The 27,293-nt window shown below is 49.0% G+C and overlaps 1 protein-coding gene and 1 long non-coding RNA gene across 2 annotated transcripts; one reads left to right on the plus strand and one right to left on the minus strand.

Annotated features, from left to right (window-relative positions):
- The first annotated feature begins 5,586 nt into the window (after window positions 1-5,586).
- Window positions 5,587-10,952, plus strand: LOC128945937 (uncharacterized). The gene is made up of 3 exons (XR_008483907.1): window positions 5,587-5,700; window positions 9,467-9,635; window positions 10,862-10,952. It is a non-coding gene; the product is annotated as an uncharacterized LOC128945937 (long non-coding RNA).
- An 8,197-nt stretch (window positions 10,953-19,149) lies between these two features.
- Window positions 19,150-26,970, minus strand: HMGN5 (high mobility group nucleosome binding domain 5). Its single transcript, XM_054289848.1, has 6 exons — window positions 26,665-26,970; window positions 25,505-25,534; window positions 24,791-24,820; window positions 24,289-24,339; window positions 21,012-21,155; window positions 19,150-19,856 (listed from the first exon to the last, which is right to left on the minus strand). Exons 1-6 carry the CDS (start codon window positions 26,677-26,679, stop codon window positions 19,809-19,811), a joined length of 318 nt encoding a protein of 105 aa, XP_054145823.1. The 5' UTR covers window positions 26,680-26,970; the 3' UTR covers window positions 19,150-19,808.
- Window positions 26,971-27,293: the final 323 nt, after the last annotated feature.

Below are 27,293 nucleotides of genomic sequence, written 5' to 3' on the forward strand. Positions count from 1 at the left end.
CGGGCGCAGCCTCATGCCGGAGCGGCGGTGCCGGTGCGGGGCGCGGGTCCCGGTGCGGCTGCGGGCGCGGGTCCCGCCCGGGCTCATCGCGGCTCCGCGGACCGAGCGCCGCCGGCACCGCCCGCACCGCCGCCGCCCGCCGCCGGGGGGCGCGCGCGGCAGCGCCGGGCGAGCGGGGGGGCAGGAAGGGCGGGGCGGTGACGCGCCGCGGGGGGGCGCCCGCCACTTCCGGGCGGCGGCTGAGGGGGGAGGAGGAGGAAGAGGAAGGGCCGGGCCGGGCCTGGAGAGCCGGGATGTGCCCGAGGCGTTCGGGCACCGTCACAGGGCTGCGCTGGGCCGGGCTGTGCTTTAGAGGGCCCAGGGGCCGTCACGGGGGAGCTCTAACGGCTTCTGTCCTCGCGGGGCCCGCCCTCAGCGTTCCCGGGTGTCCCTGCCCCGTTCCTCACAGCTCCGGCCCTTCCCAGCCCTCACGGCCCCAGTGTTCTCGGCCTCTGGTCGTGGCCTCCTCCCTGGCAGCGCCTGGGAAACGGAGCCCCATGTTTGCCTCAAATGAAGCAGTTTGTAAGAGGATGAAGGGGTTCAGGAATCTTAGGGATCCTGTCAAGGGTAGGGGGATGGAGCCCACGCGTGTGCCATGGAGGGGACACAGGATTGCTCAGTGGGGAGGTGACAGCCCTTCTGGGCTCCCGGTAAACAAGGCCTGGCTGCCGGGAGGTGTGTCAGGTTGGGGTGGCTTTAGGAGTTAAAATATTTGCTCCCAATGACCGGAAAATTCCAATGTGATGGAGACGGCACCTGTTCTCAAGGAACAAAGGGGTCAGGGTCAGAATAGATAGTTTTAATGGAAATAAATATTTTTCCATGGGATGCATCTTGTCAGAGCTCCTGAAATCGGTGTCACTTCAGCAATGAGTTGCTAAAACACATCAAGTGAATTATATTTTATCTCAAGTACCTGACATTTTATGTTAGAACTCCAGTGTAAAAACCACTGTCATCATGGCATAACAAAGGACAGCCTCTCCTCATGCCTGGAACACTGAGAGCTGAATCACTGTAAGTCGATGCTCTGGAAATATTAAGAATAAATTCAGATTGAGCACATCTTTATAGCAGCTGCTCAGGACTGGGTTTGCTGTGGGGCACTGGCTCAGTTTTGTTGCTGTGCAGTCAGGGTGCAGTCCCTCCTGCTGGCAGCTCCGTAGGATGCCTCCAGGCACTCAGGGAGAAGAATTTGGGGATTTGGCATAAAGCTGCTCCACATAATTCACCTGTTCTCACCTGCCCCTTATCCACCTGTGGAAGTTATTTTGTGCCAGGAGCTTGGATTAACTGAGTGATTTGTGGACCCTGTTTCCTCTTCATCGTCCTCTAAAGTTCTGGAGTTCTCAGTGACTGTTGAGAGGATCCCAGAATGGTTGGTGGAAGGGACCTTAAAGCCCACCCAGTCCCACCCCTGCCATGGGCAGGGACACCTTCCCCTATCCCAGGCTGCTCCAAGCCCTGTCCAGCCTGGCCTTGGGCACTGCCAGGGATCCAGGGGCAGCCACAGCTGCTCTGGGCACCCTGTGCCAGGGCCTCATCCCCTTCACAATAAAAATTTCTTCCAAATACCTCACCTAACCTTGCCCTCTGGCAGTGGGAAGCCATTCCCCCTTGTCCCAAGTCCCTTTCCATTTTTCTTGTAGGCTCCAAACAAATACTCTTGGAATGTTTTCAGGGCAGGTTCATTGCTCAGCTGTCAGTGGACAGACACGAGGTGCCACCTCACCAAGCTGCAAATTCCAGTGGTTTCCCAATAGTAACAGCTCTCCAGCTTCCCAGCAGGACCCCAGTGGCTCCAGAGCTGCAGAGCTTCCTGGGAGAGACAGGGTGAAACTGCTGTTCTCAGAATGAACTCCCAGCCAGGAGAAGCACACACTGATCCCACTCTCCAGACAGGTAATGTTTGTTCCACCTGTCTTCAGAGCACAGAACTGCAAGCTCATCTTTTCATGCATGATGGGCAGGCAAAGGAAAAAACACAGATGATGTTTTACAATATACCCTGAAAGTACAAATGCATCTTCCTGAGCTGAGCAGAATTCCATGTCAGGGGAAAAGCAGCCCCATAAATAGTGGCCAGCACCATGTCCTGCTGCATTTCGGTGCCAACAGCTCCACATCCATGCTTAGGTGAGACCCCAGCAACAACACAGGAAAGACATGGAATTGTTGGAGCAAATCCATTGGAGGCACCAAGATGGTCAGAGGGATGGAGCAGCTCTGCTGTGAGGAAAGGCTGGGAGAATTTGCATTGTTCAGCCTGGAGAAGAGAAGCTCCAGGGTGACCTAACTGTGGCCTTCCAGTGCCTGAGGGGAGCCTACAGGGAAGGTGGAGAGAGACTACATGGGCCTGGAGTGCCAGGACGAGGGGGAATGGCCTCCCATTGCCAGAGGGCAGGGTTAGCTGGGATACTGGGAAGGAATTCTGCCCTGTGAGGGTGGGGAGGCCCTGGCACAGGATGCCCAGAGAAGCTGTGGCTGCCCCTGATCCCTGGCAGTGCCCAAGGCCAGGTTGGACAGGGCTTGGAGCAGCCTGGGCTATTGGAAGGTGTCCCTGCCCATGGCAGAGGATGGGGCTGGATGGGCTTTAAGGCCCCTTCCAACACAAACCATTCTGGGATTCCATGATTCTGTATTGTTTAATAATGTGACATTTCCTTGGCACCTTTTGGTGCCTTACTGAATCTCTGCACTCATGATTTGCTTTCATTTGAGCTTGGGGGTGGCACAGGTGAAGCTGCAGCACCACCAGGCAGGATTGTTCTGTTTGGGCCTCTCTAGAGCCCATGGGGATTTCTGCAGTAAAGCCCACAAAAGCCTGGGATAGAAAATGCTCCCAAAGTAAGCTTGTGCATGCCTTGCCTTGCTGCAGCATTCCAGCTGGAGCCTGGCTGCTCCTTGCTTGGTGCTCAGTCCAGGACCTTGGGTCAGTGCTCGGCCGTGCTGGGTGTTGCTGCACACCGTGGCTCAGATGGATTCCTGCATAAGGAAGGGAGAGTGTTGGGAATGCCCCAGGTGTGTCCTGTGTGTGCTGAGGGCACAGCTGTGCAGGTACAACCAGCATTTGTCCTTCCCAAACAGTTCACAGGGGACTTCCCTCAGCCTGGCTGTGGCTGGACTGTGCTGCTGTGCAGTCACTCCTGAGCCTCTTCCCGACATTCCTGACTCCCTGGCACCTCAGCTTCCCCTCCTTAACCCTCTCCCAGCTGCTCCATTACTCCCCAAGCCTGCTCCAAGGGCTGTTACCGATACCTCTTCCCACCTTTCCTGGGTTTTCCCCTCCAGGAGTCGTGTGGTGAGTAATGCCCATCCTCTCTTTCCCCAGGAGCTCCATTTCCTCACCACACGTGGATTCTGCAGCTCCATGACTCATCTCTTTCCAGATCCTCTGCATCCAAGCAGCAGCATGCTGGGGGTGATAGTAAATCTCAGAGTGAAAGCAGGATTTTATGGATGTGCTGATTCATCTTTCCTCAGAGCAGAGCTCTGTTATGTAAATGCCAGCAGCAGCTTGTGGCAGGAGGAGGGAGAACAGACTAATGAGCCACGGAAGGATTCAGGAGCAGGGATGCTTTAAGGAAGAAGCTGGACTGTAGCTGTTTCTTTCCATACTGCTCTTTAAAGAAAAAAAATGAAATTGTTTGAGGGATTTTAGGAATAGGAGCTGATGACATTCAAATACCCATTGCTTCTCCCCGTTTGGTTTTGTAGGGAGTTTTACTCTCAGCTGTAGTTAAAAGTAAAACTCAACTCCCTGTTTAATTTGACTACAATATTAAATGAACTTTCCCACAATTAGCTTGTAAAACCAGGTAAAGGTGTCTCTCTCATTTTTTATTTATTATTATTTTGCCCTCATGAGTCAAATCCTGCTTTAGCCGTGTGTGAAAACAGAATTGTGGTTTAGTATAACCAGAAATGTACAGTTAAAATCAAAAAAACCCAAAGTTTAGAGTGGGATTGTGCAGGTGTGGTGGGTTTACCTGCATTGTACCTTTACAGTAAATGTAGGTAAGGATTCACATGCCTGAATTCAGCTGGATTTGAACACCAGTACAAATTATGCATTTTTGGCTTTTTTTAAAGAATGTTTTCTGTGTACATTTCATAAAATACCCCTGAGTTGGAAGCAACCCACGAGGATTTCTATGGACATTCTGCTCATCTTGGGTCTTTCATCTGGAGCTAAATGGCAAATAAGGATGGTTGTTAAATTAAATCCAAGTTTTTGTTTAGCTGATTCAAAAATAAGAGTTGTTCAGAAGGAATTCAGGAGTTGGTGCCTTGTGCTACACAGCTGTGATTAAAGGAGTATTGAAAAGTCCAAGCTTATTTTGAGATCTTCACACAGAAAAACCTCAAATTTTGATATCATAGTTTATTTTAAAAAATAAATGACATGCAAAATAATTAGCACTAATTACAGTTGCTGGAGTGCAGGGCTTGTGTGTGCAAACCAACGTCCTGTTTTTGCAGGAAAAATCTCCAAGTTCCCACTCCTTCCTGTGGTTCTCTTCCTCGACAAGAGCTGTTAAATAATATCTAAATAGCTGTTAGATATTACACAAGATCTGCTCTAGGATTTTTGCTATTTTTAATAATTTATTATTTAATTTCTCTGCTGCATCGTTCCAATCATTCCTCTAGATGGTGCCAGACACCCAAGAGTTGGGAGCGACATTATCCCATAGGAGGGCGATGGAGGACGAGCCAGGACGCCGCTCGCCTTTGTTTCTAAATTCTATCTTGCAGTAGTTCATCTTGTTGAAAAATTACTTGTTCTGGTGATGTAAATATGATTTTTTTTTGTCCTTTTGAGAATCCTAAAATCCATTCAGCCTAAATTCCACCTTGCTGGAGCAGTGTCATCCCTTGCTCCGTGGGCTGATCCATATCTCACATTCCTTGTGGCAGCCATTAGCTGCTGCGAGCTGGGATCGGTGCGTGCAGCCCCGCTGCGACTGGGGAACTGAATCTGCCTGCTTTGCAGAGCAGTGACATTTCTGGCTGTTATCTAAACATTTCTCCTTATCTCTATTTCACCCAGAAATGCCAAATCCAGCTGTGGATGGAACCGCAGGAAAAGGGGTGGCTCTGTGTCCCTGCGTGCTCTGGGCTCTGCCAGCAGAAGCACCGGGGCAATGATATCAGTGCCAGGTCCGTCCTCAGCATCTCTGAATTCCAACTTTGTACCTCAGACTGCCTGGAACCCCTAAGTTTTATAGCAGCAAATTTACTGCTGGGTGTAAGTGACCAGGTGGGTTTGTTATTGCTGGTGTCACTTCTGCACCCTGCACAATCCCTGTCTAAGGGCTCATTCTGACCTGTGGCCCCTGCTTGGGATCAAGCCCCCTGTTCCCAACCTTTTCCAGCTTCTCCTGATGTACCCTGACGGCTGCCAGTCCAGGGGTCCCCTGCACAAGGATCTCACCCCAAAAATACCACCTGATATCACTGCTGGTTTAATTCAGCAACTTTAAGTCCTGCTAAATATTTGTAAATAATCCTTTGATGTTTTCTTTGTGATTTTTTTAGGGCCAAATCCTGCATTTTTGGCTTCTCTTGGAAGCCTGGGCACAAAGCATCTGACTGCAGCTGGGAATTCATCACCTCTCTCCCTGGATATGCAAATTTTACTGGAACTCCCTCAGCTAAGTAAACAATTTTAATAAAATTACATCCCTCTGTATCCCATACCCTTTTCCATAAAGTTTTGAGAATGTTTGTGTTTTAATTGTATTTCTCATTTTCAAATATCAGAAATATAAGGAAGGAGTGCAGTAGGGTTTTTTACAGCACTGCTTTTATTGAAATAAAAGGTTATAAAACATTTGGATTAATTTTTTATTTATTGATATCCCTAACAGGCAGACATTGTAAATAAGCTCATTAATACTCTTTTAATACAGCCTTATAAAATTAATTCTCAATTACTGCATGAGGTGATGGATTAGAAAACTGTACTGTGTAAATTTGCTCACAAAAGTGTGAGTTTGGAATGAACTTTCTAAGTACTAATCATGGAATCCAAGGATGGGATTTTGGAACATTTCTCAAAGTGCTGTCCCATACAGGAATTCTCTTCCCATTATCTTTATTTATTGCTTATAAAGCCTCTTCTTGTGATCTTCAATTTGGGATGATGTCTCCCTCTTATCCCTCATAAGGAAAAGCTTTAACATGGAAGCTTCCATAAATTCCTCTGCAGTAAAGTGACTCCATATTTCATTTAAATCTTGCACTTCCATCATTTAATGGACATTCACATTCTCCTGTGGCTGTCCAGCTTTATATCTCTGGGAAAATCTTTCCCCTGATGTCCTCAGGAGTTCAGATTTCAGAATCTCTTTTTATTTTTGGCCTTAAATTATTAGGGCTTGAGACATAACCTGCTACAATATGTTTTGTGTGTCATCTTGATTTGGAGAGGCCTTACATTCTTGGAAGGTCCTTTAAAGTGGGGTTTTTTTTAATCAAAGGACTAATTTAATTTAATTTAATTTCCAGTGAGGTGGTTTTCAACACCTGCAAGTTCTTGCCCTGTTGGCTGTTCCCTTTCATTTCTCTTACACCAATAAAAGTCTATTAAGAGTTTATGAAGTCCCCAAGTTCTGTGTGGTTGAATTTCTGCTGGAAAACCACCAGAGGTGGAAGGTGAAGCTGTGAAGGCACATGGCATCCATCAGGACAGAACTGTGCCATCATCCTTATTTCCCTGAGATTTTCTTTGTTATCCCTGGATTATAATGGTGTAAGTGTGGAATATGGTGTAGAGGCGGAAAAAAGCTTCTCCTGTTTGTTCTCCACATTGTCCTTGAAGTCTAAAGGATCAGCCATTTCCTGTGGAGGATCCTCCTCTCTCCATGTGTTTCCTGATGTCTCTGGACACCATTCTCCCTCCTGCTCTGTGCAGCCAGCAGATCTCAGTCTCTTCATTTTTTTCCTCTCTTTGCTCCTTCCTCCTGCTTGCTGACTGAGGTTGTTGCAGGTAACACCTTTCAGACCTTGACTTTCTTCCAAACCCATCTTCCATCTTGACTTTGCTGCTGCCTGTGGACTCTGCCAGCCCCCCATGCCCGTGTGTTTGGGGGTTTTGTCCTTGCTGACTCCAGGATGCCTCTGGAATGGCTGAAGAACATTCCCATGGGAGACAGTGCATCCTGAAATGAGACATGGAAAAATCCCATTGAGAGTGATGCTGTCCTCTTGGTGCAGGTTTCAAGCAGATATTGGAGAAATCCTGGGAGCTGAGACCCGAGGGAGGGATTTAGGGAGACCAGAGGCTCATGAGACGCATCAAGACTCTTGAAAGCGTTGTTTTGTCTTTCTTGAACATGTGGAAAACAAACCAGGCTGCAGCACTCCCTCCCTGTCAGGAGAAGAAAGCAGCAGGACAAAATCTGTTGTTGGAATTTCCCTCCAGCAGCACTTCCATCCCTCCCAGCCAAGGGCAGCTGGGGTGAGCCACGGCCATGCTTGGGGGACTCATCCCAGGGGACGTGGGTGTCCCAGAGTGGGGCACTCTGCTTTGTTCCCTGCAGCCCCACCCACCCCCTCAGCTAAAAATGACATTTTTCACCAACTGCTAAAGCCTCCTGCTCCTGCTTTAATGTTAATTTTGGGAGTTTTCAACTGGACTCTGAGCTACCTCCTCAGGAATCCACGTGGCAGCCCCGAGGTCCAGCCCCATCTGGGTGACAGAGTTTGTTTCCTTTGGCAATAGGGATTTAACAAGCAGGCTTCCAGCCCTGGGAATCGTTTCCCTCAAATAGCTGCAAAATAAATGATGGGACATTTTCCAGTGCAGTGCTGCAACCACCCAAAACACCACTGTAGAATTCACAGAGGCCAGGCAGAGCGAGTGCATTAAGCAAGGCTTAGGGGGATTATGGAATTAAATTGGGAGCCCCTTCCACCCTTCCCCCAGTCAAAGACATTCGGAAATAAATATTAAAACAGGGTGTTAAAACAATGGCTTTGGCTAAAACCTCTGCAGGCAAAGAGCCTTGCTGTGGGGGCTGTTGCTGAGCTGTGGACCAGGCTGTGCTCCAGAGGGTTTCCATCAGGGAGCCGGGGTGATCTCAGGAACACCAAAGGCATGGCTGGAGTGGCTCTGCTTCCCAAATTCCCTGTGCACAGGAGAAATGCCCCAGCTCCTCATACAGCACAGGACTCTGCCTCCTCTCCTCTGGACCCTGCTGCTGCCTTTGGCATTCCTTATCCTCTGCCTGCACTTCCCTGCTCTGTCCTTTCCTGTCATCAGTGCATCCTGCTCCTTTCAGGGAGAGTTTGTGCAATGAAAGCTTTGTTTTAATCTGGCCTGGATTTAGCCAGATGCTGCAATCCTGGGAAGGCTTACACAGGGCTCAGGTCTGCCATGGGAATGTAGCCTTGATTTGATAATCTGAGAATGGTTTATTTAAAATTAAAAACATAGAAAACCTTTGAAACAGCTTTTTTTTTGAGCTCTTTTGGCCTTGCAGTACAACAGGCACCCTGGCTCTCAGTTACAAATAGGGCCTGGCACCCATGAAATAGGTTTTAGGCTAATGAGGCACACTCTGCCTGCTTTAATTAAATTAATTAGAGCAAAAAAAAGGCATTTTCCATTAAAAGTCTTTAGCATCATAATAACACAATGAATTTAAATATTTAATATAAAAATACATAAAATTAAATATTAATTTCCAATACACTTACAGAGTCCATTTGACCAAATAACCCCACAAATATTCCCTTACCAGAGAATCCCATTTCTTTACATCTCTATTAACATAATTACAGACCTTTGTATTTAAAATCTTTATTTTAGTGCAGTTCTCTCTGTAATAAAATTAATCCATGAGACACCTGTGCAGCAAGACATAGGATTTACACAGATTTTAAGCTTTTGGGGGCAAACAGTTTATTCTTGCCTGTGTCAAGGCCTGGGGTAGATGAGCACAGTGACACCAGAGGCTGCTGAGTGTATTAATTAGTGCTAATTTATAAAGCTACCGGGTTCTTTGACCTTCTCACAGCACTGCATGGGTGGAGGAGGAAGGATAAGGAATGAGCAGAGGAAAATCCTTTTGGTCAGAGTTTTGCCATGCCTGCCTCTCCTCTCTGACTCCCCCAGGTCCTGTGTCCCCCTGTGCCTTGGCAGGGAGTGGTGGCAGCTCATCCTGCAGGCTGGAATTCCAGGGGATGCTGCAGCCCCTGGGAAGCTGCTGCCCAGGAAGGGGCTGGGGATGCTGACTGCTTGTGACAAGTCTTGCAGCGGTTGGAACCTGAATGATGTCACTATGGCAACAAAATAACTCACCTTAAAATAAAATGTGCATTGGAAGCAACCTCATGTGCTCAGGGAATACAGGGAGGAAGGTCCTATTTTTTATATGTATATATTTTTATGTTTATGTATTTTATAATATTTTTTCAGCTTCCTGAATTCCCTGTTAGCAGATGCTGATGCAGATGTAAGAAATATTTTAATTTCTCTCAGCAATTAAATGAAACAGAACATGACCAGAGCTCCAGAAGAAGGAAAAACGTGTTTGCTGGAGGGCAGGAAAACCCTGGAGCTGCTGATAACTACAACTCATTCTGATGTATGTGAGATCCAGACTATCAATATCTGCAACTCACAGCAGGGATTTGGGACTAATTATTGCTAGTATTTTTCATGGACAGAGCCCATCCCTTTCCAACAATCCCAGACTCCATTTCCATATTTGTTCTTTCCAGACAGGTTTGTTTTTCCCTTGTTTCTGTGTTAAATAACAGCAACAGGTGGAAATCTGGAGATTTCTCTGGAAATTCTAAACTCTCCCTGGCTCTTTTTATCCCATGAGCATCCCAGCCAGCTTGGAGCTGTGGTGATTCAGCCACAGTGCTGCTGGGGAGATGTTCCCAAGTTTTTTCATAATCCTGGATGTTTTTTAGGCTGGAGTGGGTGACTTTGACCACCTCTGTGAGGGAGGTTGGGATGGGCAGAGTGGTGAGGTGAGGCCATGAGCTGTGCTGAGCTGCAGCAGCCCTGGCAGCAAAGAGGAGTCATCCTCATCTTGTCAGGCTTTTCTCCTGCTTGCCAAAGGCCAGGAGCATTTATGGGATGAAGCACAAGGCCATGGAAAGCCCAGCACCCCTGATCTGGTCCTGCAGCGACCCTTGACTAATCCAGGGTAAAAATAGAAAGACAAATTGTCTGGTGTTTCACTGGCAGCAGAAATCCGGCAACGCTCGCGTTTGAATCATCCAGATGATGCTCTGCAAGAGGGGGATGTTGCTCTGGAAATCCCACTGATCCCCAGGGACTGATCCCCAGGGAAATCCCACTGATCCCCAGGGACTGGGATCGTGCTCCAGGTGGAGAGATGCTCCCAGTGCTCCAGCAGGAAGGGCAGGGCTGGAGCTGGAGCTGTTTGAAGCCGAGCAGAGGCAGCCTGCATTGGCACTGTGCTTGCCCAGCGTGTGTGTGCTGGGCACAGAGCACCTGCCTGGGAATGGGCAGAGAAGTGCCAAAGGCTCCACAGCCACAGGTTTTCCCATGGTTTTTGCAAAGTTCAGCCCATTTGTAAAAACTGTGGAAAGCCCAGCATATCCCAGAAGGAATTGCATGAGCAGCTCTGGACTTCCAGTTCTTGCAGTGCAAAAATAAATACATTTATAGAATAACTGTATTTTGTATAATATAATACTTATATAATGTATAATTCTCTATTATAATTATATTATATAATATCATAATTTGCCTCCCTATATCCCATTTTCTGAGAGCTTTGCACCCAGTTTAATGGCAGTGAAAATAATTTACTTCCAACTGCTTCTTCTATAGGAAACCAGGAAAAGTGGATTGAAAGGAATGAGGTTATGGAGCATGAAAAAATATTCCAAAACAGCTATGGAGGAGGGAAGAGGAGTTTCTGTTCTGACCCTGGGTGAGTTCAAGGGGGTACTTTGGATACCTGGGTGCCAAATAATGCTAATAAGTGCGGCTGTGACATTTTGACGTCATCAGCACAGCATCCAGACACTGCCTCTCTCCTTCCCATCGGTATTTCCTTGCAGTCCCACATTCCCTGCAGCCTCTGCTCATTGGGAGAGCAGGGAATCGCTGCTGCGGCTCCCTGCTCCCGGCAGCGCGGGAGGGATGAGCCGAGATTGAAATCGTTTCCTACCATTGATGTCAGGACGACTCCAACACCGGCTCCGGCTCCATCCACGTCACTCCTGTACCCCATCTCTGCAAGGAAAAGTAATCACTTGTCTTACCTCCGGGTTTAATTAGTCCCTGCTCCGGGGCTAATTAGGAGCGCGGTCCGCGCCGAGGTCGGGGCCGGAGCCCTCCCTTCCTCTCCCGCTCCCGTTCCCGCTCCTGCTCCCGCTCTGTGCCATCTGCCATTGCCATGACACTGGCTTTGCTTTGCTTTGCTTTTCACGGCTGGCTGGGCGCGCTGGATGCGCGGGGTAATGGGGCTATTTTTCCCCCCTTGGTCTTTGGAAAGGAAATAATAATACTAATAAACCCAGGAATGGCTGGAACTGCTGCACACTGCCCTTTTCCTTCCCACTTGTGAAGCTTTTTAGCATTCAGTTTTCCAGCAATTGGGAGGAAAATTGCCCTGAAAGAAAGAAAGAAACAAAAATCTCTGTTATTTTTTAAACACCCCCCACCCCCCGCGCCACACAGGCAGCTGCAGAGAATTTCTCTTCCAAAGGGATGATGTAATGGGCTTTGTCAGCCAATGCTGGAATGAATAAAACCCGAGACCCGAAATCCATCCAGGCTTTTGATGAAACTCCTGAGGTTCCTGGAGCAAGTGGTCGCCAAAATAGGCTGGAACTGCTGGTTTTGTCATGCAGCTCTTGAGAGAAGTGAGATGGAGAGTCAAGGGCTCCAACCAGGGAATAACCAAAACCACCAGGTTATATCCCTGCTGAGGGAAAGGGGACCTTGAGGGGCATCTGGGGACATTCAGTAAAGGGGTGCACAGCCCTTGGTGCTGGGACATCAACTCAAGCTTCAACACAGAGTCACTCCTGATCTGTACATGGCACCCACAGCCATTTTATAGAGGGATATATGTGTGTATTTAATATTATGTATATTATATATAATTCAATATTATTGCCCAGAGAAGCTGTGGCTGCCCCATCCCTGGGAGTGCCCAAGGCCAAGTTTGATGGGGCTTGGAGCAACCTGGGATGGTGGAAGGTGTCCCTGCCCGTGGCAGGGGGTGGGACTTGATGGGTTTATGGTCCCTTGCTACCCAAAGCAGTTGGGGATTCTGTGATATGTATAAAACATAAATATATAAACTAAACACAAGTATCACCAATTCCTGCTGCAGCAATGGGCACATTGTTGCTCTCCCAAGGATGTTGTGGGCTGCTGAGGCCAGGAGATCTCTCCTGTCTCTCTGTGACTGATCCCAAGTCGCTGTCTAGCTTTCTTTGGGGCCCTTTAGGCACTGAAAGAGGCTCTGAGGTCTCCCAGAGCTTTCTCCAGAGCTGAGCTGACAGAAGAAACAAAAATCAGCCTGTCCTCATAGGACACACTGCACTGTTCCTGTCACCCCAAATTCCTGCAGTGAAGAGGCTGCAGGGCAGGCAGGGAGAGCTCCCGGCATTCCAGAAGGTTCCAGCTCTTGCAGGGACATCGCACGTCCAGGTGATGGAGGAGAATCATGGATACATTTTGCCTTGGCTGCTCTCTGGTCCCTGCTTGTGCATCCTTGCTGGGCATCCCTGCAGCAGGAGCTGGGACAGAGCTGCTGCCATCCCCAGCCCTGTGGAGCCACCAGCATGGTGCCACATCAGTGACACCCTGAGAGCTGTGGTACCTGCTCCTGGTCCCTGTGCCATCCCCCCAGCAGCTGGATAACCCCAAATTCCCAGGGATGACCTCTCTGTGTGTGCAGAGCAGCTGTGCAGGAACCCCCAGCCAGGACCACCACACAGAGGCTACAGCACCAAGTGAAGCCAAGAAGGTTTATAGCCTAGATGGGCCACAAAGGGGATGGAAATAATTCTTGAGCCCAAATGGAGCAGCACTGGGAATCTGGATCCCTTCTCCAGCCCAGGGGTGGCCATCACCTCACCTTCAGCACCAGCAGTACCCAGCAAACCTGGGCCCTAGGGTGCCATTTGGGGAGGGAGTTTTGCCAAGAGCAACAGGGTGTGGTGCCCTTTTCCTCCTGGGCAAAATCCAGCTCCAGTGGAGAATATTTCTAGGAGCACAGGGGGATGTGCACAGCCCAGGTCAGTGGCACAGGGCTTGGCAGGGACACAGGTGCTACTTTGGGTACATCCAAGCCACGTGTCTGTCCCACCAACAGCCACATGCAGCGAACAGCAGGGATGTTTGCCTCCTTTCAAAGTGCCTGGAATGTAGCTGGAGGGGCTCTAACCAAAGGGGAAGTACAAACCTGTGTCTCCTCACCCCCCAGCTCCTTCCAGAGGTCCAGGGCTGGGGACAACTCCAGGTCCCCTCCACACGCACGTGGGTTGCTGTGGGTCCTGCAGTGTGACATGTCTTTGTGTCCCACAGCCCCACCGGATCATCTTCTAAGAATTTGTGTAATCACTTCCTAAGCCATTATGATTCCTGGGCTACATTTGGGCAATGAGTTACATGGTTTAATTACTCATTGTGTGAAACATGCTCGTTTTGCATCTGCCACTCTGTAATTTAATTTGGGGCCTCTTTGTTTGCTTTGTGTCCCCACACAAGAGCCACCGACCCCTATTCACTGTCCCTGTGCCGCTACACCAGGGAATACAAATCCCGCATCCTTTTCCCCCCTGTCTGTCAATTCTTTGCAAGACAAAAAGGGTAATTTATTTAATTGTTGCTGATATAATGTCCTAAAAGTCTCCTTTTCCCTCCAACACTTAATTACACTTGTTAATTATTTTAATTATTCCCAGGGTAATGCTGTAGGTATAGAGTAGCATAGGAGTAAACACGGAGTGGGGAAGTCAGGGTTTACTCCAAGGTCTCTGTTGATAACCAGGCTGTAACCACATGGGTGGTGAAACCACAGCAGGGAACGTTTGGCCTGGATTTGGAACTTTCTGTTGGAAGGATTTATAGGAAGAGAAGGCAGATCCTGCAGGATTGCCCTCAGATGAGGCCCGGAGAGGCAACTCCAGCCTTTCTCTCCTGGCAGAGCCGGCACAAAATGGAACCGTGACTTGGGGAAGTACTTCTGGTCAGCACCTCTGTGATGGTGGATTTACAGGAAGGAAGAAACCAAACCAAGCAAAATTTCAGCCCGCTGGAAAGCTGAGTCTCAGCCTGAGGCTTAGGAACAGCCCACCTCCAACTCCAGCCATGTTCCAAGGGGAGCGGCGGCCCCAGATCCGTGAAACAGCAAAACTCCTTTGTGGTCCCACAGAGCAGCCTGTGCCAGCGCCCCTGGAGCCAGGGTGAAACCCGAGAGCTGCCGCAATCCAAACCTTCTCCACAGCTCCTTTTATCTTCCTGGGGGGAAAACAAACAGCGCAGAAGCCGAGCTTTGTGGCTGGGATGTCGCACATCTGGTTTGAGCTCCAAGAAATGCACTTCCACCCCCTCCCCGAATTGTTCCTGTTAAACAAACAAAACCCCAGCGATTTTGTGAGATTTTGGCTCTGGGTTAACTTTGGAGCAGCTTTTACTGAGAATTCCAGGCCTGTGCTGCACTTCATCCCCAGTGGAAGCAGCACACCTCACTCACTGGGAGGGAGGCACTTCCAAAGGGGAGCAGCCGTGCCCTGGAACCCCCTTGCTGGGAATGCTGCTGGGAGTGGGAGGGGACAGTGCTCTTGACCACTCTGTTTAGGTTTCAATCCAGCATTTTTCCCTGTGTAATTCATGCTTCCTCTCCCCTTTTAAGAACATCTGGAATTGTTTAAGATGTGTCCAATTGTATTAAGTTGCCTTTGAGAGTTTTATGGTGTCAATTGGATTCCCGCTCTTAGGAACAGAGCGTTCCAATTTGCTGGATTTCCCTTTTCTATCACATCAGCACCAACTTCCTTTCAGTGCTTTCAGGTGTTACCTCAGCCTGAAGTTCACACTAACCCCTGGACATCGCTTCCAGTTGACACTGTTCCAGTGATTCCTGGTTGGTGCTGCAGGAGGAAGGGAGTGCCATTCCTCTGGGGTCCTGTCCCACTGGCCCCTCTTTTAGCAGAGGTGGATAAATCAGGGCAGATCATGGAATCATGGAATCACAGAGTGGTCTGGGTGGGAAGGGACCTTAGAGCCCATCTCATTCCCTCCCATAGGCAGGGACACCTTTCATGAGACCAGGTTGCTCCAAGCCCGTCCAGCCTGGCCTTGGACACTTCCAGGGACGGGGCAGCCACAGCTTCTCTGAAAACAGATGAAAGGTGTGGGTGCAGGGGGTGGGAGCAGTTCTGATCCTCTCCCCATCCCCTCCTTGACTCACCCTAGCCCAACCCCAATCACACCCCTTCCAAAGCAGGGGACAATGGCCACACGAGTCACCAGTGACATCTGTCCCCTTGCCCATGCCCAACTTGTGACCAGCTCCTCCGGGCCCTGGGACAGCGTGGACGCCACGTTGACGTTGTTCTCTCAAAGGACAGAGCTCCTCGAAAGCCGCCCAGCGCCGGCCCGGGGTGTTCCCGGCTCCTGGAGCCCGTCCAGGGCATCGAGTTTCAGAGCGGGGCTCCCGGCAGCTGCACGGAAAGGAGCAGCACCGCTGAGACAGCCAGAGGGAGGAGCCATCGCTGCCATTGCCGAGATTCAATTCTCTTCCTCCTCCATCAGATTAACACCAGTGTTACTCCATTAACTGCCAGCGAGCTGCTCTTGTTCTGAAAATCAGACCTGGCTGAGTGCCACAGAATCCCAGACTGGTTTGGGTTGGAAGAGACCTCAAATATCCTCTGGTTCTGCCCCCTTCCATGGGCAGGGACACCTCCCACTGTCCCAGATTGATCCAAGCCCCATTCAGCCTGGCCTTGGACACTTCCTGGGATCCAGGGGCAGCCACAGCTTCTCTGGGCTCTCTGTGCCAGGGCCTCCCCACCCTCATGGGGAAGCATTTCTTCCCAATATCCAAACTAAATCTATCCTCCCTCATCTTAAAGCCCTGTCCCTTTGGCCTGTCCCTCCATTTTTCAAAGGCCCTCTCCAGCTCTCCTAGAGCCTCTTCAGGCACTGGAAGGGGGCTCTAAGCTCTCCCCAGAGCTTTTCTTCCCCGGATGAACACCCCCAGCTCTCCCAGCCTGGCTCCAGAGCAGAGGGGTTTTCTCTTTTTTTTTTTTTTTGTGTACAGTCACTTCACTTAAAGGAGCAAAGGTAAATATGGGATTAACCTGCAAAACCCTTTCTCTTATGTGCTTGGAGGAGTTATTTTACTTTATTTCCCCCCATTTCCCCTTTATTTTTTTTTTACATCTCAAGGATCTCACTGTGTTTGCCATTCCCCTGCTTGCTGAGGCAGCAGTGCCCTTTCCCTCTGTGCTGCTCCAGCACGTTGCTGATGGTGGAGGCCAGGATGAAGTCTGGAGGTGCCTCCTCTGGTTTCCTGTCCCTCCCAGGACAGTGACCAGTGTTTTCAGAGTGGTTTTCAGTGGGTTTATTGTTCTGAGCAAACAAAAGCAAATGCTTGCCCAGTTGTGTTGAAGATCCTGTGAGGACACTGTGTGAGGACACTGTGCTACTCTGGGAGCCTGCACCAAAAGCTGGATCATGGAATTACAGGAACATTTATGTTGGAAAAGCCCTCCAAGCCCATTGAGTCCAACTGTTCCCCCAGCACTGGCAAGGCCACCACTGGCCATGTCCCCAAGTGCCACATCCACAGTTAAATCCCCACAGGAAGGTGACTCCAGCCTGTGCCAGGGCTGCACAACCCTTTTTTCCCTAATATTCAACCTAAACCTTGTCTGGTGCACCCTGAGGCTGTCTCGTCTCACCCTGACCAGCTCACCATGGCAGGGTGTTGCCAACACCACTCAAATCTCTCCCCATGACATCACCTCAGAACCATCCCTACCTTCCCACCCATGAATCTCTTCACCTTTGCATCTTCAAGGTCCCCAGTTGTTATGATGAACAATGATAACCAGATCCACAGCACTCTGTGGATGTTTCCTAACCAGCATCAGACCCAGTAACACCTGGAGCACAGGGAACAGCCAAGGACCCTGGGGAAGGCACTTTCTTCTCCACAAATTCCAAATAAACCTGAAAGTTTGAAACCTCTCCTTTTCAAACAAAACAAGCCAAGCTTGGGAGCTGCCATGGAGCTGCCTTTGGATTCAGTGTCTAGACACCAGGAGAGCCTGGAGGAGGGTTTGGCATAAACCAGACAATCCATTCAGTTGTGCAACTCTCTCAATACCCCATGGCTCCGAAAAGTTATGAATTTGAGCAAAATGTTCTTGGGCAATTTTCTGTACTTATTTGAAAGAGGAATTTGATTAGAACAATAGTTATAGAATTAAGAACAACTCCCACCCTGGCACTGAAAAAAGAAATAACCAAAACCAAACACTCAGTTGTATGCTCTGAGTAACAACCTCTGGACTCAGATGGAGAGACAGGACTTGGGATCAGAGTGGTCTCATTCCACAGGGTGTTTGTACCTTGGCAGATGGATGGATCCTGTGCTAAGGAAATATCAACTGTACTCAGTGCCTGCTGCTTAAATCACAATGCTTGAGACTGGAGCCAAAGAGATGGTCCCACAGCACCAGGGCTGGAAGGGGCTCCGCCTTCCTGCAGGACTGGATTCCTGTTCAAAACCCTTTTACATAAACCACTGGGGTAGTAAATAACACAAATCCAAAATATTTCCAATGTGCATTCTCTCCCTGGAGCAGGCCTGTTGGGATTTCTCACTGGCTGCTGGCTAAACTTATGGAATCATGGAATCCTGGAATGATTTGGGTGGGAACTTCAAGATCATCTAATCCACTCCTTGCCATGGGCAGGGGCACCTTCCCCTATCTCAGGCTGCTCCAAGCCCTGTCCAGCCTGGCCTTGGGCACTGCCAGGGATCCAGGGGCAGCCACAGCTGCTCTGGGCACCTGTGCCAGGGCCTCCCCACCCCACAGGGAAGAATTCCCTCCCAATATCCCATCTAACCCTGGCTTCTGTTTGAAACCATTTCCCCTTGTCCTGTATGAAAGGTCCCTCTCCCTCCTTACAGGCCCCCTTAGGCACTGGAAGGGGCTGGAAGGGGCTCCAAGGTCTCCAGAGCCAACTCTTTTCCAGGCTGAACACCCCCAGCTCTCCCAGCCTGCCTTTGTGGAGTGGAAGTTCACTGAATCATTTTTAGATGTCAGTCAGGATGACATTTGAACTATTGCTGGACCATGTTCCAGCCGGGATGTTCCGTGTCCCTGGTTTTCCCCACATCTCAGCACACTTCCACCAGGCACAGGGAATGCAGTTACTGCTCCATCAGTTCTCAGTGGAGACCAGAGCATGGCCCAAATTCTCTGCTGGATTAAGGGAATGCAGTGCCAAGGAAAGGCCCCCCAGAACTCCCTCACCTTCACTGCCGAGGAAGCTGGGGCCCAGTTAACCCTGAGTGTTTGTACAAACAGGGGGAGCAGCAGGAATAACAATCCCCAGTGCCTCAGGCCTGGAACATGAAATCCACATTTAGACATCTTCTAGCAGCCTTGGGGGACTCATCCTGAACCCCACTGCATCCAGGATGCTCTCACTGAGGGGCTCTTTGGGGTTTGGACACAAATATTTGAGCTCTTGGAATTTCCCATTGCTGGGCTGAGGAACAATTTAATGGGAGAGAGGTTTCTGCATTGCAGACATTTTTCTTCTTATTAAATATATCCTGTAGATATATCCTGGATGTGAAGAGACTTTCTCTAAAAGCAGCTTTTAGCAGGAGTTGATAAAGTTGCACTAAAAAGCCGTAACAGAACTGGGACTTAACCCCAGGTCACTGCTCTGGTCCAGTTCTTTCCCAGAAAGAGGAGTCCTGGATTAATGGGAAGTCACACAACTGAGGCAGAGGGGGCTTCAGCCCCAGCCAAAAGCCCAAAACTCTCCAGCTCCATGGGCTCTCCCTCTACCACTGCAGCTCTCCTGGAATTTGGGACCTTTCCAGCAGCACAAGCAACAAACCACAATCAGCTTTTGAGGAGTCTTTTTTATTAAGATAAATCCAGCAAAATTCCTAACAGTGGGTACATACAACCAACCTGCCCTTTTTGAAAAGAAATGTTTGTATTTCATTTAAAAACAGGATTACACTTTTATTTATTTATTTTTCTTTTTTTTTTTTCAAAACTGACAAAATAAAATTACATTTGGGAAACAACAGATTTCCAGCTCTTAGGTTTTTTCATGAAAATAGCTCACCTTCTTTATAAAAGCAACCCACAGAACCACTGGAATGTTTCACACGGTTATTTGTTTTGAGACCTCCCCACTTTAAGAAACCATACAACACATACAAGGGAAAAATTAAAATCTGAAGTCTGTAAGCATGACTTACACAAAAAGGGACACACTGACAGAAGTCAAAAGCTACCACCACTTATTCTTTCCATGTACCATACAAACTATTACAATCACAAAATTTAAAAACAATGACTTTTTTTTTGTTGTTTTGTTTTGTTTGTTAGGGATTTAATTCCCAAGTAACCGAGATGAAGATGTTCCATAATTAAATTCATGCTAAAAAAACCTGCATTTATAAAATAGTTGATAAAAATATTCCTCTCTGTTAACAATACAGCATGGAGGTACGGATACCAAATGATGGAGATATAGGGCAGGGTTAACATTACTCGGACTTGGCTTCCTTGTCATCAGATGCTTCAGCAGCTGGTGCCTAGAAAAGGGGTTGGGAAGAACAGAAATATTATTGGTAATGCTAATTGGATTCCAATCTAAGCAGCATCAAAAAGAAACCAGTTTGATAACACAGGCATGGACAAGGCTTGGTGTGGATAGACAGAATGCACAAAAAATGTCAATATAACAATGGGCTGGTAATTCTTAAATAAAAACACAGGAGTATTAATTAGTGAGGTAATTTTGGAGTAAGTACCTGCAGAGAGGCAGAAGTTTGCAATCTATTTTAATTAGGATCAAAGATATATTAGAGGAAGTTCAAGGCCCCATCATGGGGCAGTGGAAGAATTCCACATCAACCACAATCCTGCTCTGTCTGAACTTTGAGGAATCATTTCTCACCTTTCTCTATAAAATGTGCTTTTACTTCCCAAGTCAAACCTGCTAAGCTCCCTCAAAGCCCCTCTGAAGCACATCAGCCATGTACTGCTCTAACCAAGCAGCTCCTGATCTTGTTTTAGAGATAAAGGAATAAAGGACCCTTGGCTGGATGATGACACTCAACCCATGAAGAGACACCAGTGTCAGTGACAGAGCACAAGGGCAAAGAGAGCCCTGAGCAAACACTGCTTCACCATCAGCAAGGACTCTGCTGGGCCAACCCTCAGCAGCTGGACCCAGCAAAAGGCAGCTGAGGTAAGGAGCTGTGAGGAGGGGCTGCAGATAAGAGACAAGGATGAGTCTACTTTGCAAATCTCTTGTTGAATTGTTCTGAGCCAAATAATTGTTTTAAAGAATTGTGTAGAACTCCAAACCAGATTTCTGGCCCAGCACCAAGCCGTGCTGAGCAGCAGAGGAGCCCAGCAGTGCAGAGGGGATGTGCAGAGCCAGCTCAGGGCAGGAGGGTGGTGATGTCCCTGTGCCCCAAATCTTGGGCATTGCTGAGCAGCCCTGAGAGGGAGCAGGGCCAGCACACAGCACCTGTGAAGGGCTCCAGCACAGGGCAGGAAGGAGCTGCAAGGAGCAGGCCATTCCTGCAGGCTGTCCCTGGAGCTGCCCTGGGCAGGTACCACAGCTGCTCTGTGCTCTCAGTGTGGCAGTGACCCCCCACCCCCTGGAGCCCAGCAGAGCTCCTGCAGCTGTGCTTCCTGCACATCTGGCTCTGTTCCCAGCTTCAGTGCAGCTCAAGTACCTCATTAGTTTTGGTATCTCCGTTTTCAGAGTGGTTTTCTTCTTTAGCATCCTCTTGTTTAGTTTCCTCTTTGCCTTTGGCTCCTTTCTTCCCTTTTGTTGCTGCCTTTTTGTCCTCCTTTTTATCATTTGCTGCTTTTTCTTTCTGTTAAGAAAACAGACAGCAATATATTAAATCCTGGTTTCCACCTTGTACATCAGCATGTCGTCAACTCCAAAACTCTCTGCACAATCTCCTTCCACCCCCAAACTTCCTACTGACCAAGGTGAGATTGAAGTTTCACAGGAAAAATGTTTTCCTTCTGTCTGTCCTGAATGTGCTACAGGGAAGTGCAGAATATAAAAGCAGCCATGGCTGGGGTTAAAAGAATTCTCATTTTAAACAGGCATTCAATTAAATTAGCTAAAAAATGTTGGCCTGGCCTGTACTTCTGCCCTGCTGCTGAAAGGCAGCCACAGAAGAAAACCAACATGTGCAAACACCAGAATACTTCAGATGTGCTGCTAATGCCTATTTAGAAAACTGTAACAAAGCTGTAGGCAAAGGACTTTCCCCCTTCCCTGCCAGAAATATTCCTTGTGATAATAAACTATTTCCATGCCAGAAAAACTGGGGACTCAACAGCATCACTCTGCTAACCACAAGAGAGCTGCATTTATTATTTAAGTGCAGTTTCTTATATGTGGATCAGGCTAAATCAAAACAAAACCCAAAACCTGATGCTTCTGTAGTAACAATTTTCCATAGGCAAGGTCAGATCCTGACCCAAATACCTGACCCTCATTAGTTTCACTTCCAAGGATGTCCCTCTTGCTGCCAGTAAGTGACAGCACTGGCTCAGCCCCTTGCTTGATTAACCTACTTCCCACAGAGGAAGCAGAAACCCTGCAAGATCTGCTCACAGCTCAATAGGATAAATGAAAATTACTGCATATACATTCATCTGCTCAGGAGATTTGTCTCAGTGGCTACAAGTTACTGAAAGGTTACAAAAAGTTTATTTTTTTATTTCAATCCCTCAGTTATTAATGCACACAGTTAATTCACCTTAAGAATGAGCTGCTAAGGGCAAACTCAAGAGTGTTAAGTCACCTAATTCTTCAATTATTATAAATTCACCAAAATTAACAGCAAATCCTCCAATCATGCAGAAAATTTAAGGTGGGGTCAGTGCATTCAGTGAGTGAGGGTCTCTTTCCTCTCTAACCTCTCACTCCTCAGTCTGAGGGATTTCATCCCACCCTAAAAACTCCTACAGTGTGATGTCAGGAATCCCTGTCTGGGGAATACCCAATATCCTGGTGCTGTCTGTCAGTGAGTATTACAACTGTACTATGGCACTGCTTACCTGTTCCCCTATCCCACCCAAAAACCCCACAAAAAAGTGTTAACAGAGCTAAACCCAATTCTCTGTGCTGGAAAAGTGGAGGAGAACCCAGGGAAATGGACTTCCCTGACTGGAAAGGGTCCCACAGGACACAACAGGTCCTCAGCTACAGCACTGTGCTCATTTTCCTCAATAATTTTGCTCTAGAGATGGCAACAGCAGTTCAAAATTCAGGTTCTGCATTTTAGAAGTGACAAAACTCCTTTGCCAGCTCCATGTTTTTCAATATGGCAAAGTTTAATGGGTGAAATATATTCTGACACTGGAAACCATTCCAAGATCCTGAAGGCTGACAAGGAAAGCTCTTGGGGCAGACACAAATTAAAAATGCCTCCACAATTCTTACTCCATCGCCCTTTGCACAGGTACTGAGGGGATTTGGGGAGCTCTGGAGAGCCAAAACCACAGCTCAGGTGTCCTGGCTCCAAACAGCACCTCAGGAGCAGGAGGACCAACACTTCCCAAGTCCATCTGGGGGCAATTCCCAAGGCACAGCTCCCAGGGGATCCCTGCATGATCCCAAAGGGAGACCACAGCACCCAGCTGTGCACTGGGGCCCAAACAAAGCTCTGTCAGTCCCCTACAGACCTCAACTCCTGCACCCCATTCCTGCAACTTTTCACATTCAGTTATAGCAGCTTTAGTGTTTAAACCCCACAATGTTTCCATGAAAATAAATAAGGAAATTTGGGAAAAAACCCAAATACAACAACGTGGATCATGCAGTGCTGCCCTGCCCTGTGTGCCAGCAGCAGCTGGCTCTGCTCTGCCTGGGGCACCAGCCACTAGAGGGAAGTGCAGCCCAGAGTGTCCAGTGCTGCATCCAGCCAGGAATGTGGTCTGGGATTCAGCTGCAGCCAAGGTGGAACGGGAAAGGCTCGCTCTGCACAGCACTGAGATTACAGAGCTGAGCCCACAGGGACACACGGGGCTCTCTCTGTTCCCCACAGCATCCCTGCTGCTCCACACACAGGTTGTGGAGGGAAACAGTTCCCTCACCTGGAGGCCTGCTGGGCCACAGGCAATGGCAAATTCCTTCCAAAGGAAAAGGGAAATCTCCTGGTTCATAGATCATCATCTCCCTCCGCAACCAAAGTGTGTCCCCCTTGTGCTTTGCCCTCCTCATCATCCCAAACCACAATGAAAATGTGAGATGGGAACAGGTTAAAAACAATCACTGAAGTTTTGTTGCTAGAGTGTTCATGTTGTTTGTTTTTTTTTTTTAATTTTATTTTATTTTTAGCTACAAAATCCTAAATGTTTACAGAAAAATCTAACAAAAAGGCACTGCAAACTGATGGCTGGGAAGGCTGGTAAGAGGGGGATGGAAAGAAATCCCTCATGGATTGCAAAACTGCCCCTTTGAAATTTCAAACTGTTGCTCCAAACTAAAAAAGAGCTTTAAACAGTTTATTTTTAAATCAGACATGCCAATGTTTTTGACATTTCCAAAAATATCCAGCTGAAGGGGTCTCTAGAACTCTGAGTGATTAAAATGTGATAAACTGATAACTAACTGCAGAGAGGGCCTCAGAATGGAAATGTAGTAAGAAACTGTAATTAAAAGCACAATTTTCAATGCCTCCTCTAATTGAGTCTCTGATCTCTACTCCAAGCATCATTTTCCCAACAATGCATTACATGAAACTTCAGAATGGCCTTGTGAAGCAGCAGCAAAGCCTCACCACAAGGGATTTCAAATCTGCTCAGTTTACCACATTCCTTCAGTAGAAATTGGATAAAATTATGTCTTTCTCATTCTTTTAGCTCACATAATTCCATCTTAAAACTTTCAAGACAATTATGAATAAGCAAAGTGGTTGATTGTGGGGAGTTTATCCCTGTAAATACCTTGAGAAGGAAAACATCACTTCAGTTCAGGAGCCTTACCTTAGGTGCTGCCTTTTTGGGCTTTGGCTCCGGTTTGGGTGGAGCAGGTTTCTGCAAAAACCACAAGAAACAACTCAGGTGAATACAGAAATAAATACTTATTTTTATGAGCATTATCTTGGTAGCTTTTGAAAATTATTTGCTGGCCCTGCAAAAAATCAATGGGCAAATTACCAGGCTAAGGAGAGAGTAGGTGATTTACAGAGCCATGAGCATTTGTATGGAGAAGTCCTACAGGGAACAAATCCATGCTGAAATCAATATTCCTTAACTCTGGATACTTGTGCCCAGGTGGAATGGGCACTAACACAGTCCTTGTACCTCATGTGAGAAGCCTGGGATGTGGGGATGATCAGGGAACAGAAACATGGAATGGGAATTTTAAATACTGCAATACTCCAAGTGTGCCTTTCCCAATTCTGGGGGAAAAACCCCAATAGTTTATTTTTAACTGTCCCCATCCCAAGTGATAAAATATGAAAGGATAAATAGAGATACTCACAGCAGATAGTCTGGCTGACCTTCTCTTTGGCTGCACAAGGAAAGATATGTCAGTAAAATTCAGACAGCACATAAAGCACAGCTTTCTCCTAACTGCCACCCAAAATAACATGGCATCCGGAAAAATCCATGGCCCCATGGAAATCCTAGGATTTATGAAATTATGGGCATTATGGTGAGGACCTTGATGACTCCCCATCCCTGCAAGTGTCCAAGGCCAGGCTGGACGGGGCTTGGAGCACCCTGGGATGGTGGAAGGTGTCTGTCCCTGCCCACTGCAGGGGGCAGAACCAGAGGATATTTGAGGTCTGTTCCAATCCAAACCATGCTGTGATTCCATGATCCCTGCACACACAGCTCAGGGTATTCTATGATTTCCCACAAGTGCACCTTTGCTCAGTGGGTCTCTGCTGCTGCCACTCTACTCTGCTGACGTGGTAAGGGATGAATGTTCTGTACTTGCAGCAGTTGTGAGGCTCAAAGGGGCATGTCCCCACTGGAACCTGCCCTGACCTCAGCCCAGGGGAGCTGCTGCACCCCCAGTGCCACCTCAGGGGGTCACCTGCCACCTCAGAGGGCAGTGATGGCCCTGAGCACCCCAAAACCAGGAACGGGCCACCCCCAGGGGCTGAACCCCTCATGAGCTGCATGGGCTTCCTCATTTCTGCAGAACCCCACGGGAATTCTTGGAGTGGGGACCACACACAACTCCTACCTCCTCCTTTGCCTCGCCTTCAGCTGGAGCCTGTAAAGAAAGCGAGACACTGAGGTGAGAAGGCAGCACCGTCCCCTGTGACTCCCATGAGCCCTGAGGGGAGCCGGGGGTCTCACAGGGCCCCTCAACACCACCCGCAGCAATGGCGGCCTCCCCCCATCCCTACCGCCTCACGGACTACAACTCCCACAATGCCCCGCGGCCGCCGCCGCTACGTCATCACGTCGAGTTCGAAAAGTTCCCGCCAATTTCCCCTCACACAACAAGGTCGCCGCGGGCCCCGCAAGGACAATGAGGGACAGCCGGGAACGCGGCGATCGCGCCCGCCCGAAGCGTTTCCACTGAGTCCAAGCCCCCGGCGGCCCCGTCCGGGGCCGTGAGGCGCCCGGACCGGGTCGAAACCCCTCGGGCGGGCTCCTCGGTGATTGAGGGGCGACCGCGTCTCCGCCCCGCCCCCCCAGCCCGCGCTGTGAGGGGAGAGGGGGGCGCCCCATATTCCCGCGGCCCCAAAGTTCCCGACTACGGCGATAAATCCCTTTTCTCCGCTTTCCATGAAGGCCAGTTTCAAATTCTGCGCCGCCTAATGGCCCCAAATTACCATTGCACAACCATCTGGTATGACAAGAAGTGGGAGGCAAAAAAAAAAAAAGGAGAACAAAGGCAAACGCAGGAGAAAGAGGCGACGTTTAAAGGCGAATCCAGCCGGGAATGGCGCGATGGGGATTAAAACGCTGGCGGAGGTGGGTGGGGGGGCCTGGGGGGGTCGTGGCGCAGGTTTTGGGGGGGTTTTGCTACCCCGCGTTCTCCACAGGGGCAGCACAGCACTATGGCTGTTTGTAATCCAGCATGGAGACACTGCTGCTCCAGCCTTCTCCTCCTTCCCAAACAAAACAGCCCAAAAGTGAACTCGCCGCGCTGCCCTGCCCGCCCCGAACCCTCTCCCTCCGCTCCCCGCTCCGCTCTAGGACATACACCAAAAATTAAAAATGCAAAAAAAGAGAAACCAACCAAAAAACCCAAAAAACTCCACACACACACGCGCGCGCGCGCTAAATTTTTTTTTTTTACGGCTAAATTTCCGCGATTGCCGCTTTAATCTCTCTCCCTTCGCTCCCCATCTGCCTTCCCTCGTTTTTGAATTATTTTTTTTTCGTACTTACCTTTCTTTTGGGCATAGTTGCACCTTAATAGTTGATTGCAAAACCTAATAGAGATAAGATATCGAAAAATAAATGGAAGCGGCGAAAAACTGTTCCGACCGTCCTGCAAAAAAAAAAAAAAAAAAGAAAAAATAGACAGGAAAAAAAACCCAAAAATAAAAAGGAAGATGTTTAAGGGACCAAGAGTTAATTGCGGCAGAAACTGAACAAAAAAAAAAAAATCCCCCCCTCTTTATTGCAAACAGTAAAATACACCAACACGCAACCAAACTGCATGAATGGGGAGCGCGAGATGGGCCCGGCCGCTGACTGACGGCCGCAACGGCCAATGGGAGCGCGGGGAGCGGCGCGGGGGCGGGGCGTGGGCGGGGCCGTCGTAGCGCGAGCGCCGCGCGCTTTCCGCGTGTGCGCGGCCCGGAGCGCGGCCCCGACGCCGCCGCCTCCGCCCGCCCGCCGCGGGGCCCCGCGCCGCCCGCCGCCCCCGGGCCCCTGCCCCCCGCCGGCCGCCCCACAAACTTCCCCCAAAGTTCCCGCAGGCCGCAGGACCACAACATGGCCGCCTCGGCCCCGCGGCCTGCCAGAGCCGCCTCCCGGCCCTGCGGTACCTGTTGGAAAGGGCCGTGGCCCGC

Source organism: Melozone crissalis, unplaced genomic scaffold, assembly GCF_028551555.1.
Source record: "Melozone crissalis strain CALT ecotype California unplaced genomic scaffold, PUWL_Pcris_2 ptg000068l_1, whole genome shotgun sequence".
Classification (NCBI taxonomy): domain Eukaryota; kingdom Metazoa; phylum Chordata; class Aves; order Passeriformes; family Passerellidae; genus Melozone; species Melozone crissalis.

What these genes read in the sequence shown, in the direction of transcription:
- HMGN5 (XM_054289848.1), bottom strand. An exon ending in GGTCAGCCAGACTATCTGCT is followed by an intron (nt 24,340 to 24,790) that starts GTGAGTATCTCT and finishes TGGTTTTTGCAG; the next exon opens with AAACCTGCTCCACCCAAACC. An exon ending in GAGATACCAAAACTAATGAG is followed by an intron (nt 19,857 to 21,011) that starts GTACTTGAGCTG and finishes CCCCTTTTCTAG; the next exon opens with GCACCAGCTGCTGAAGCATC.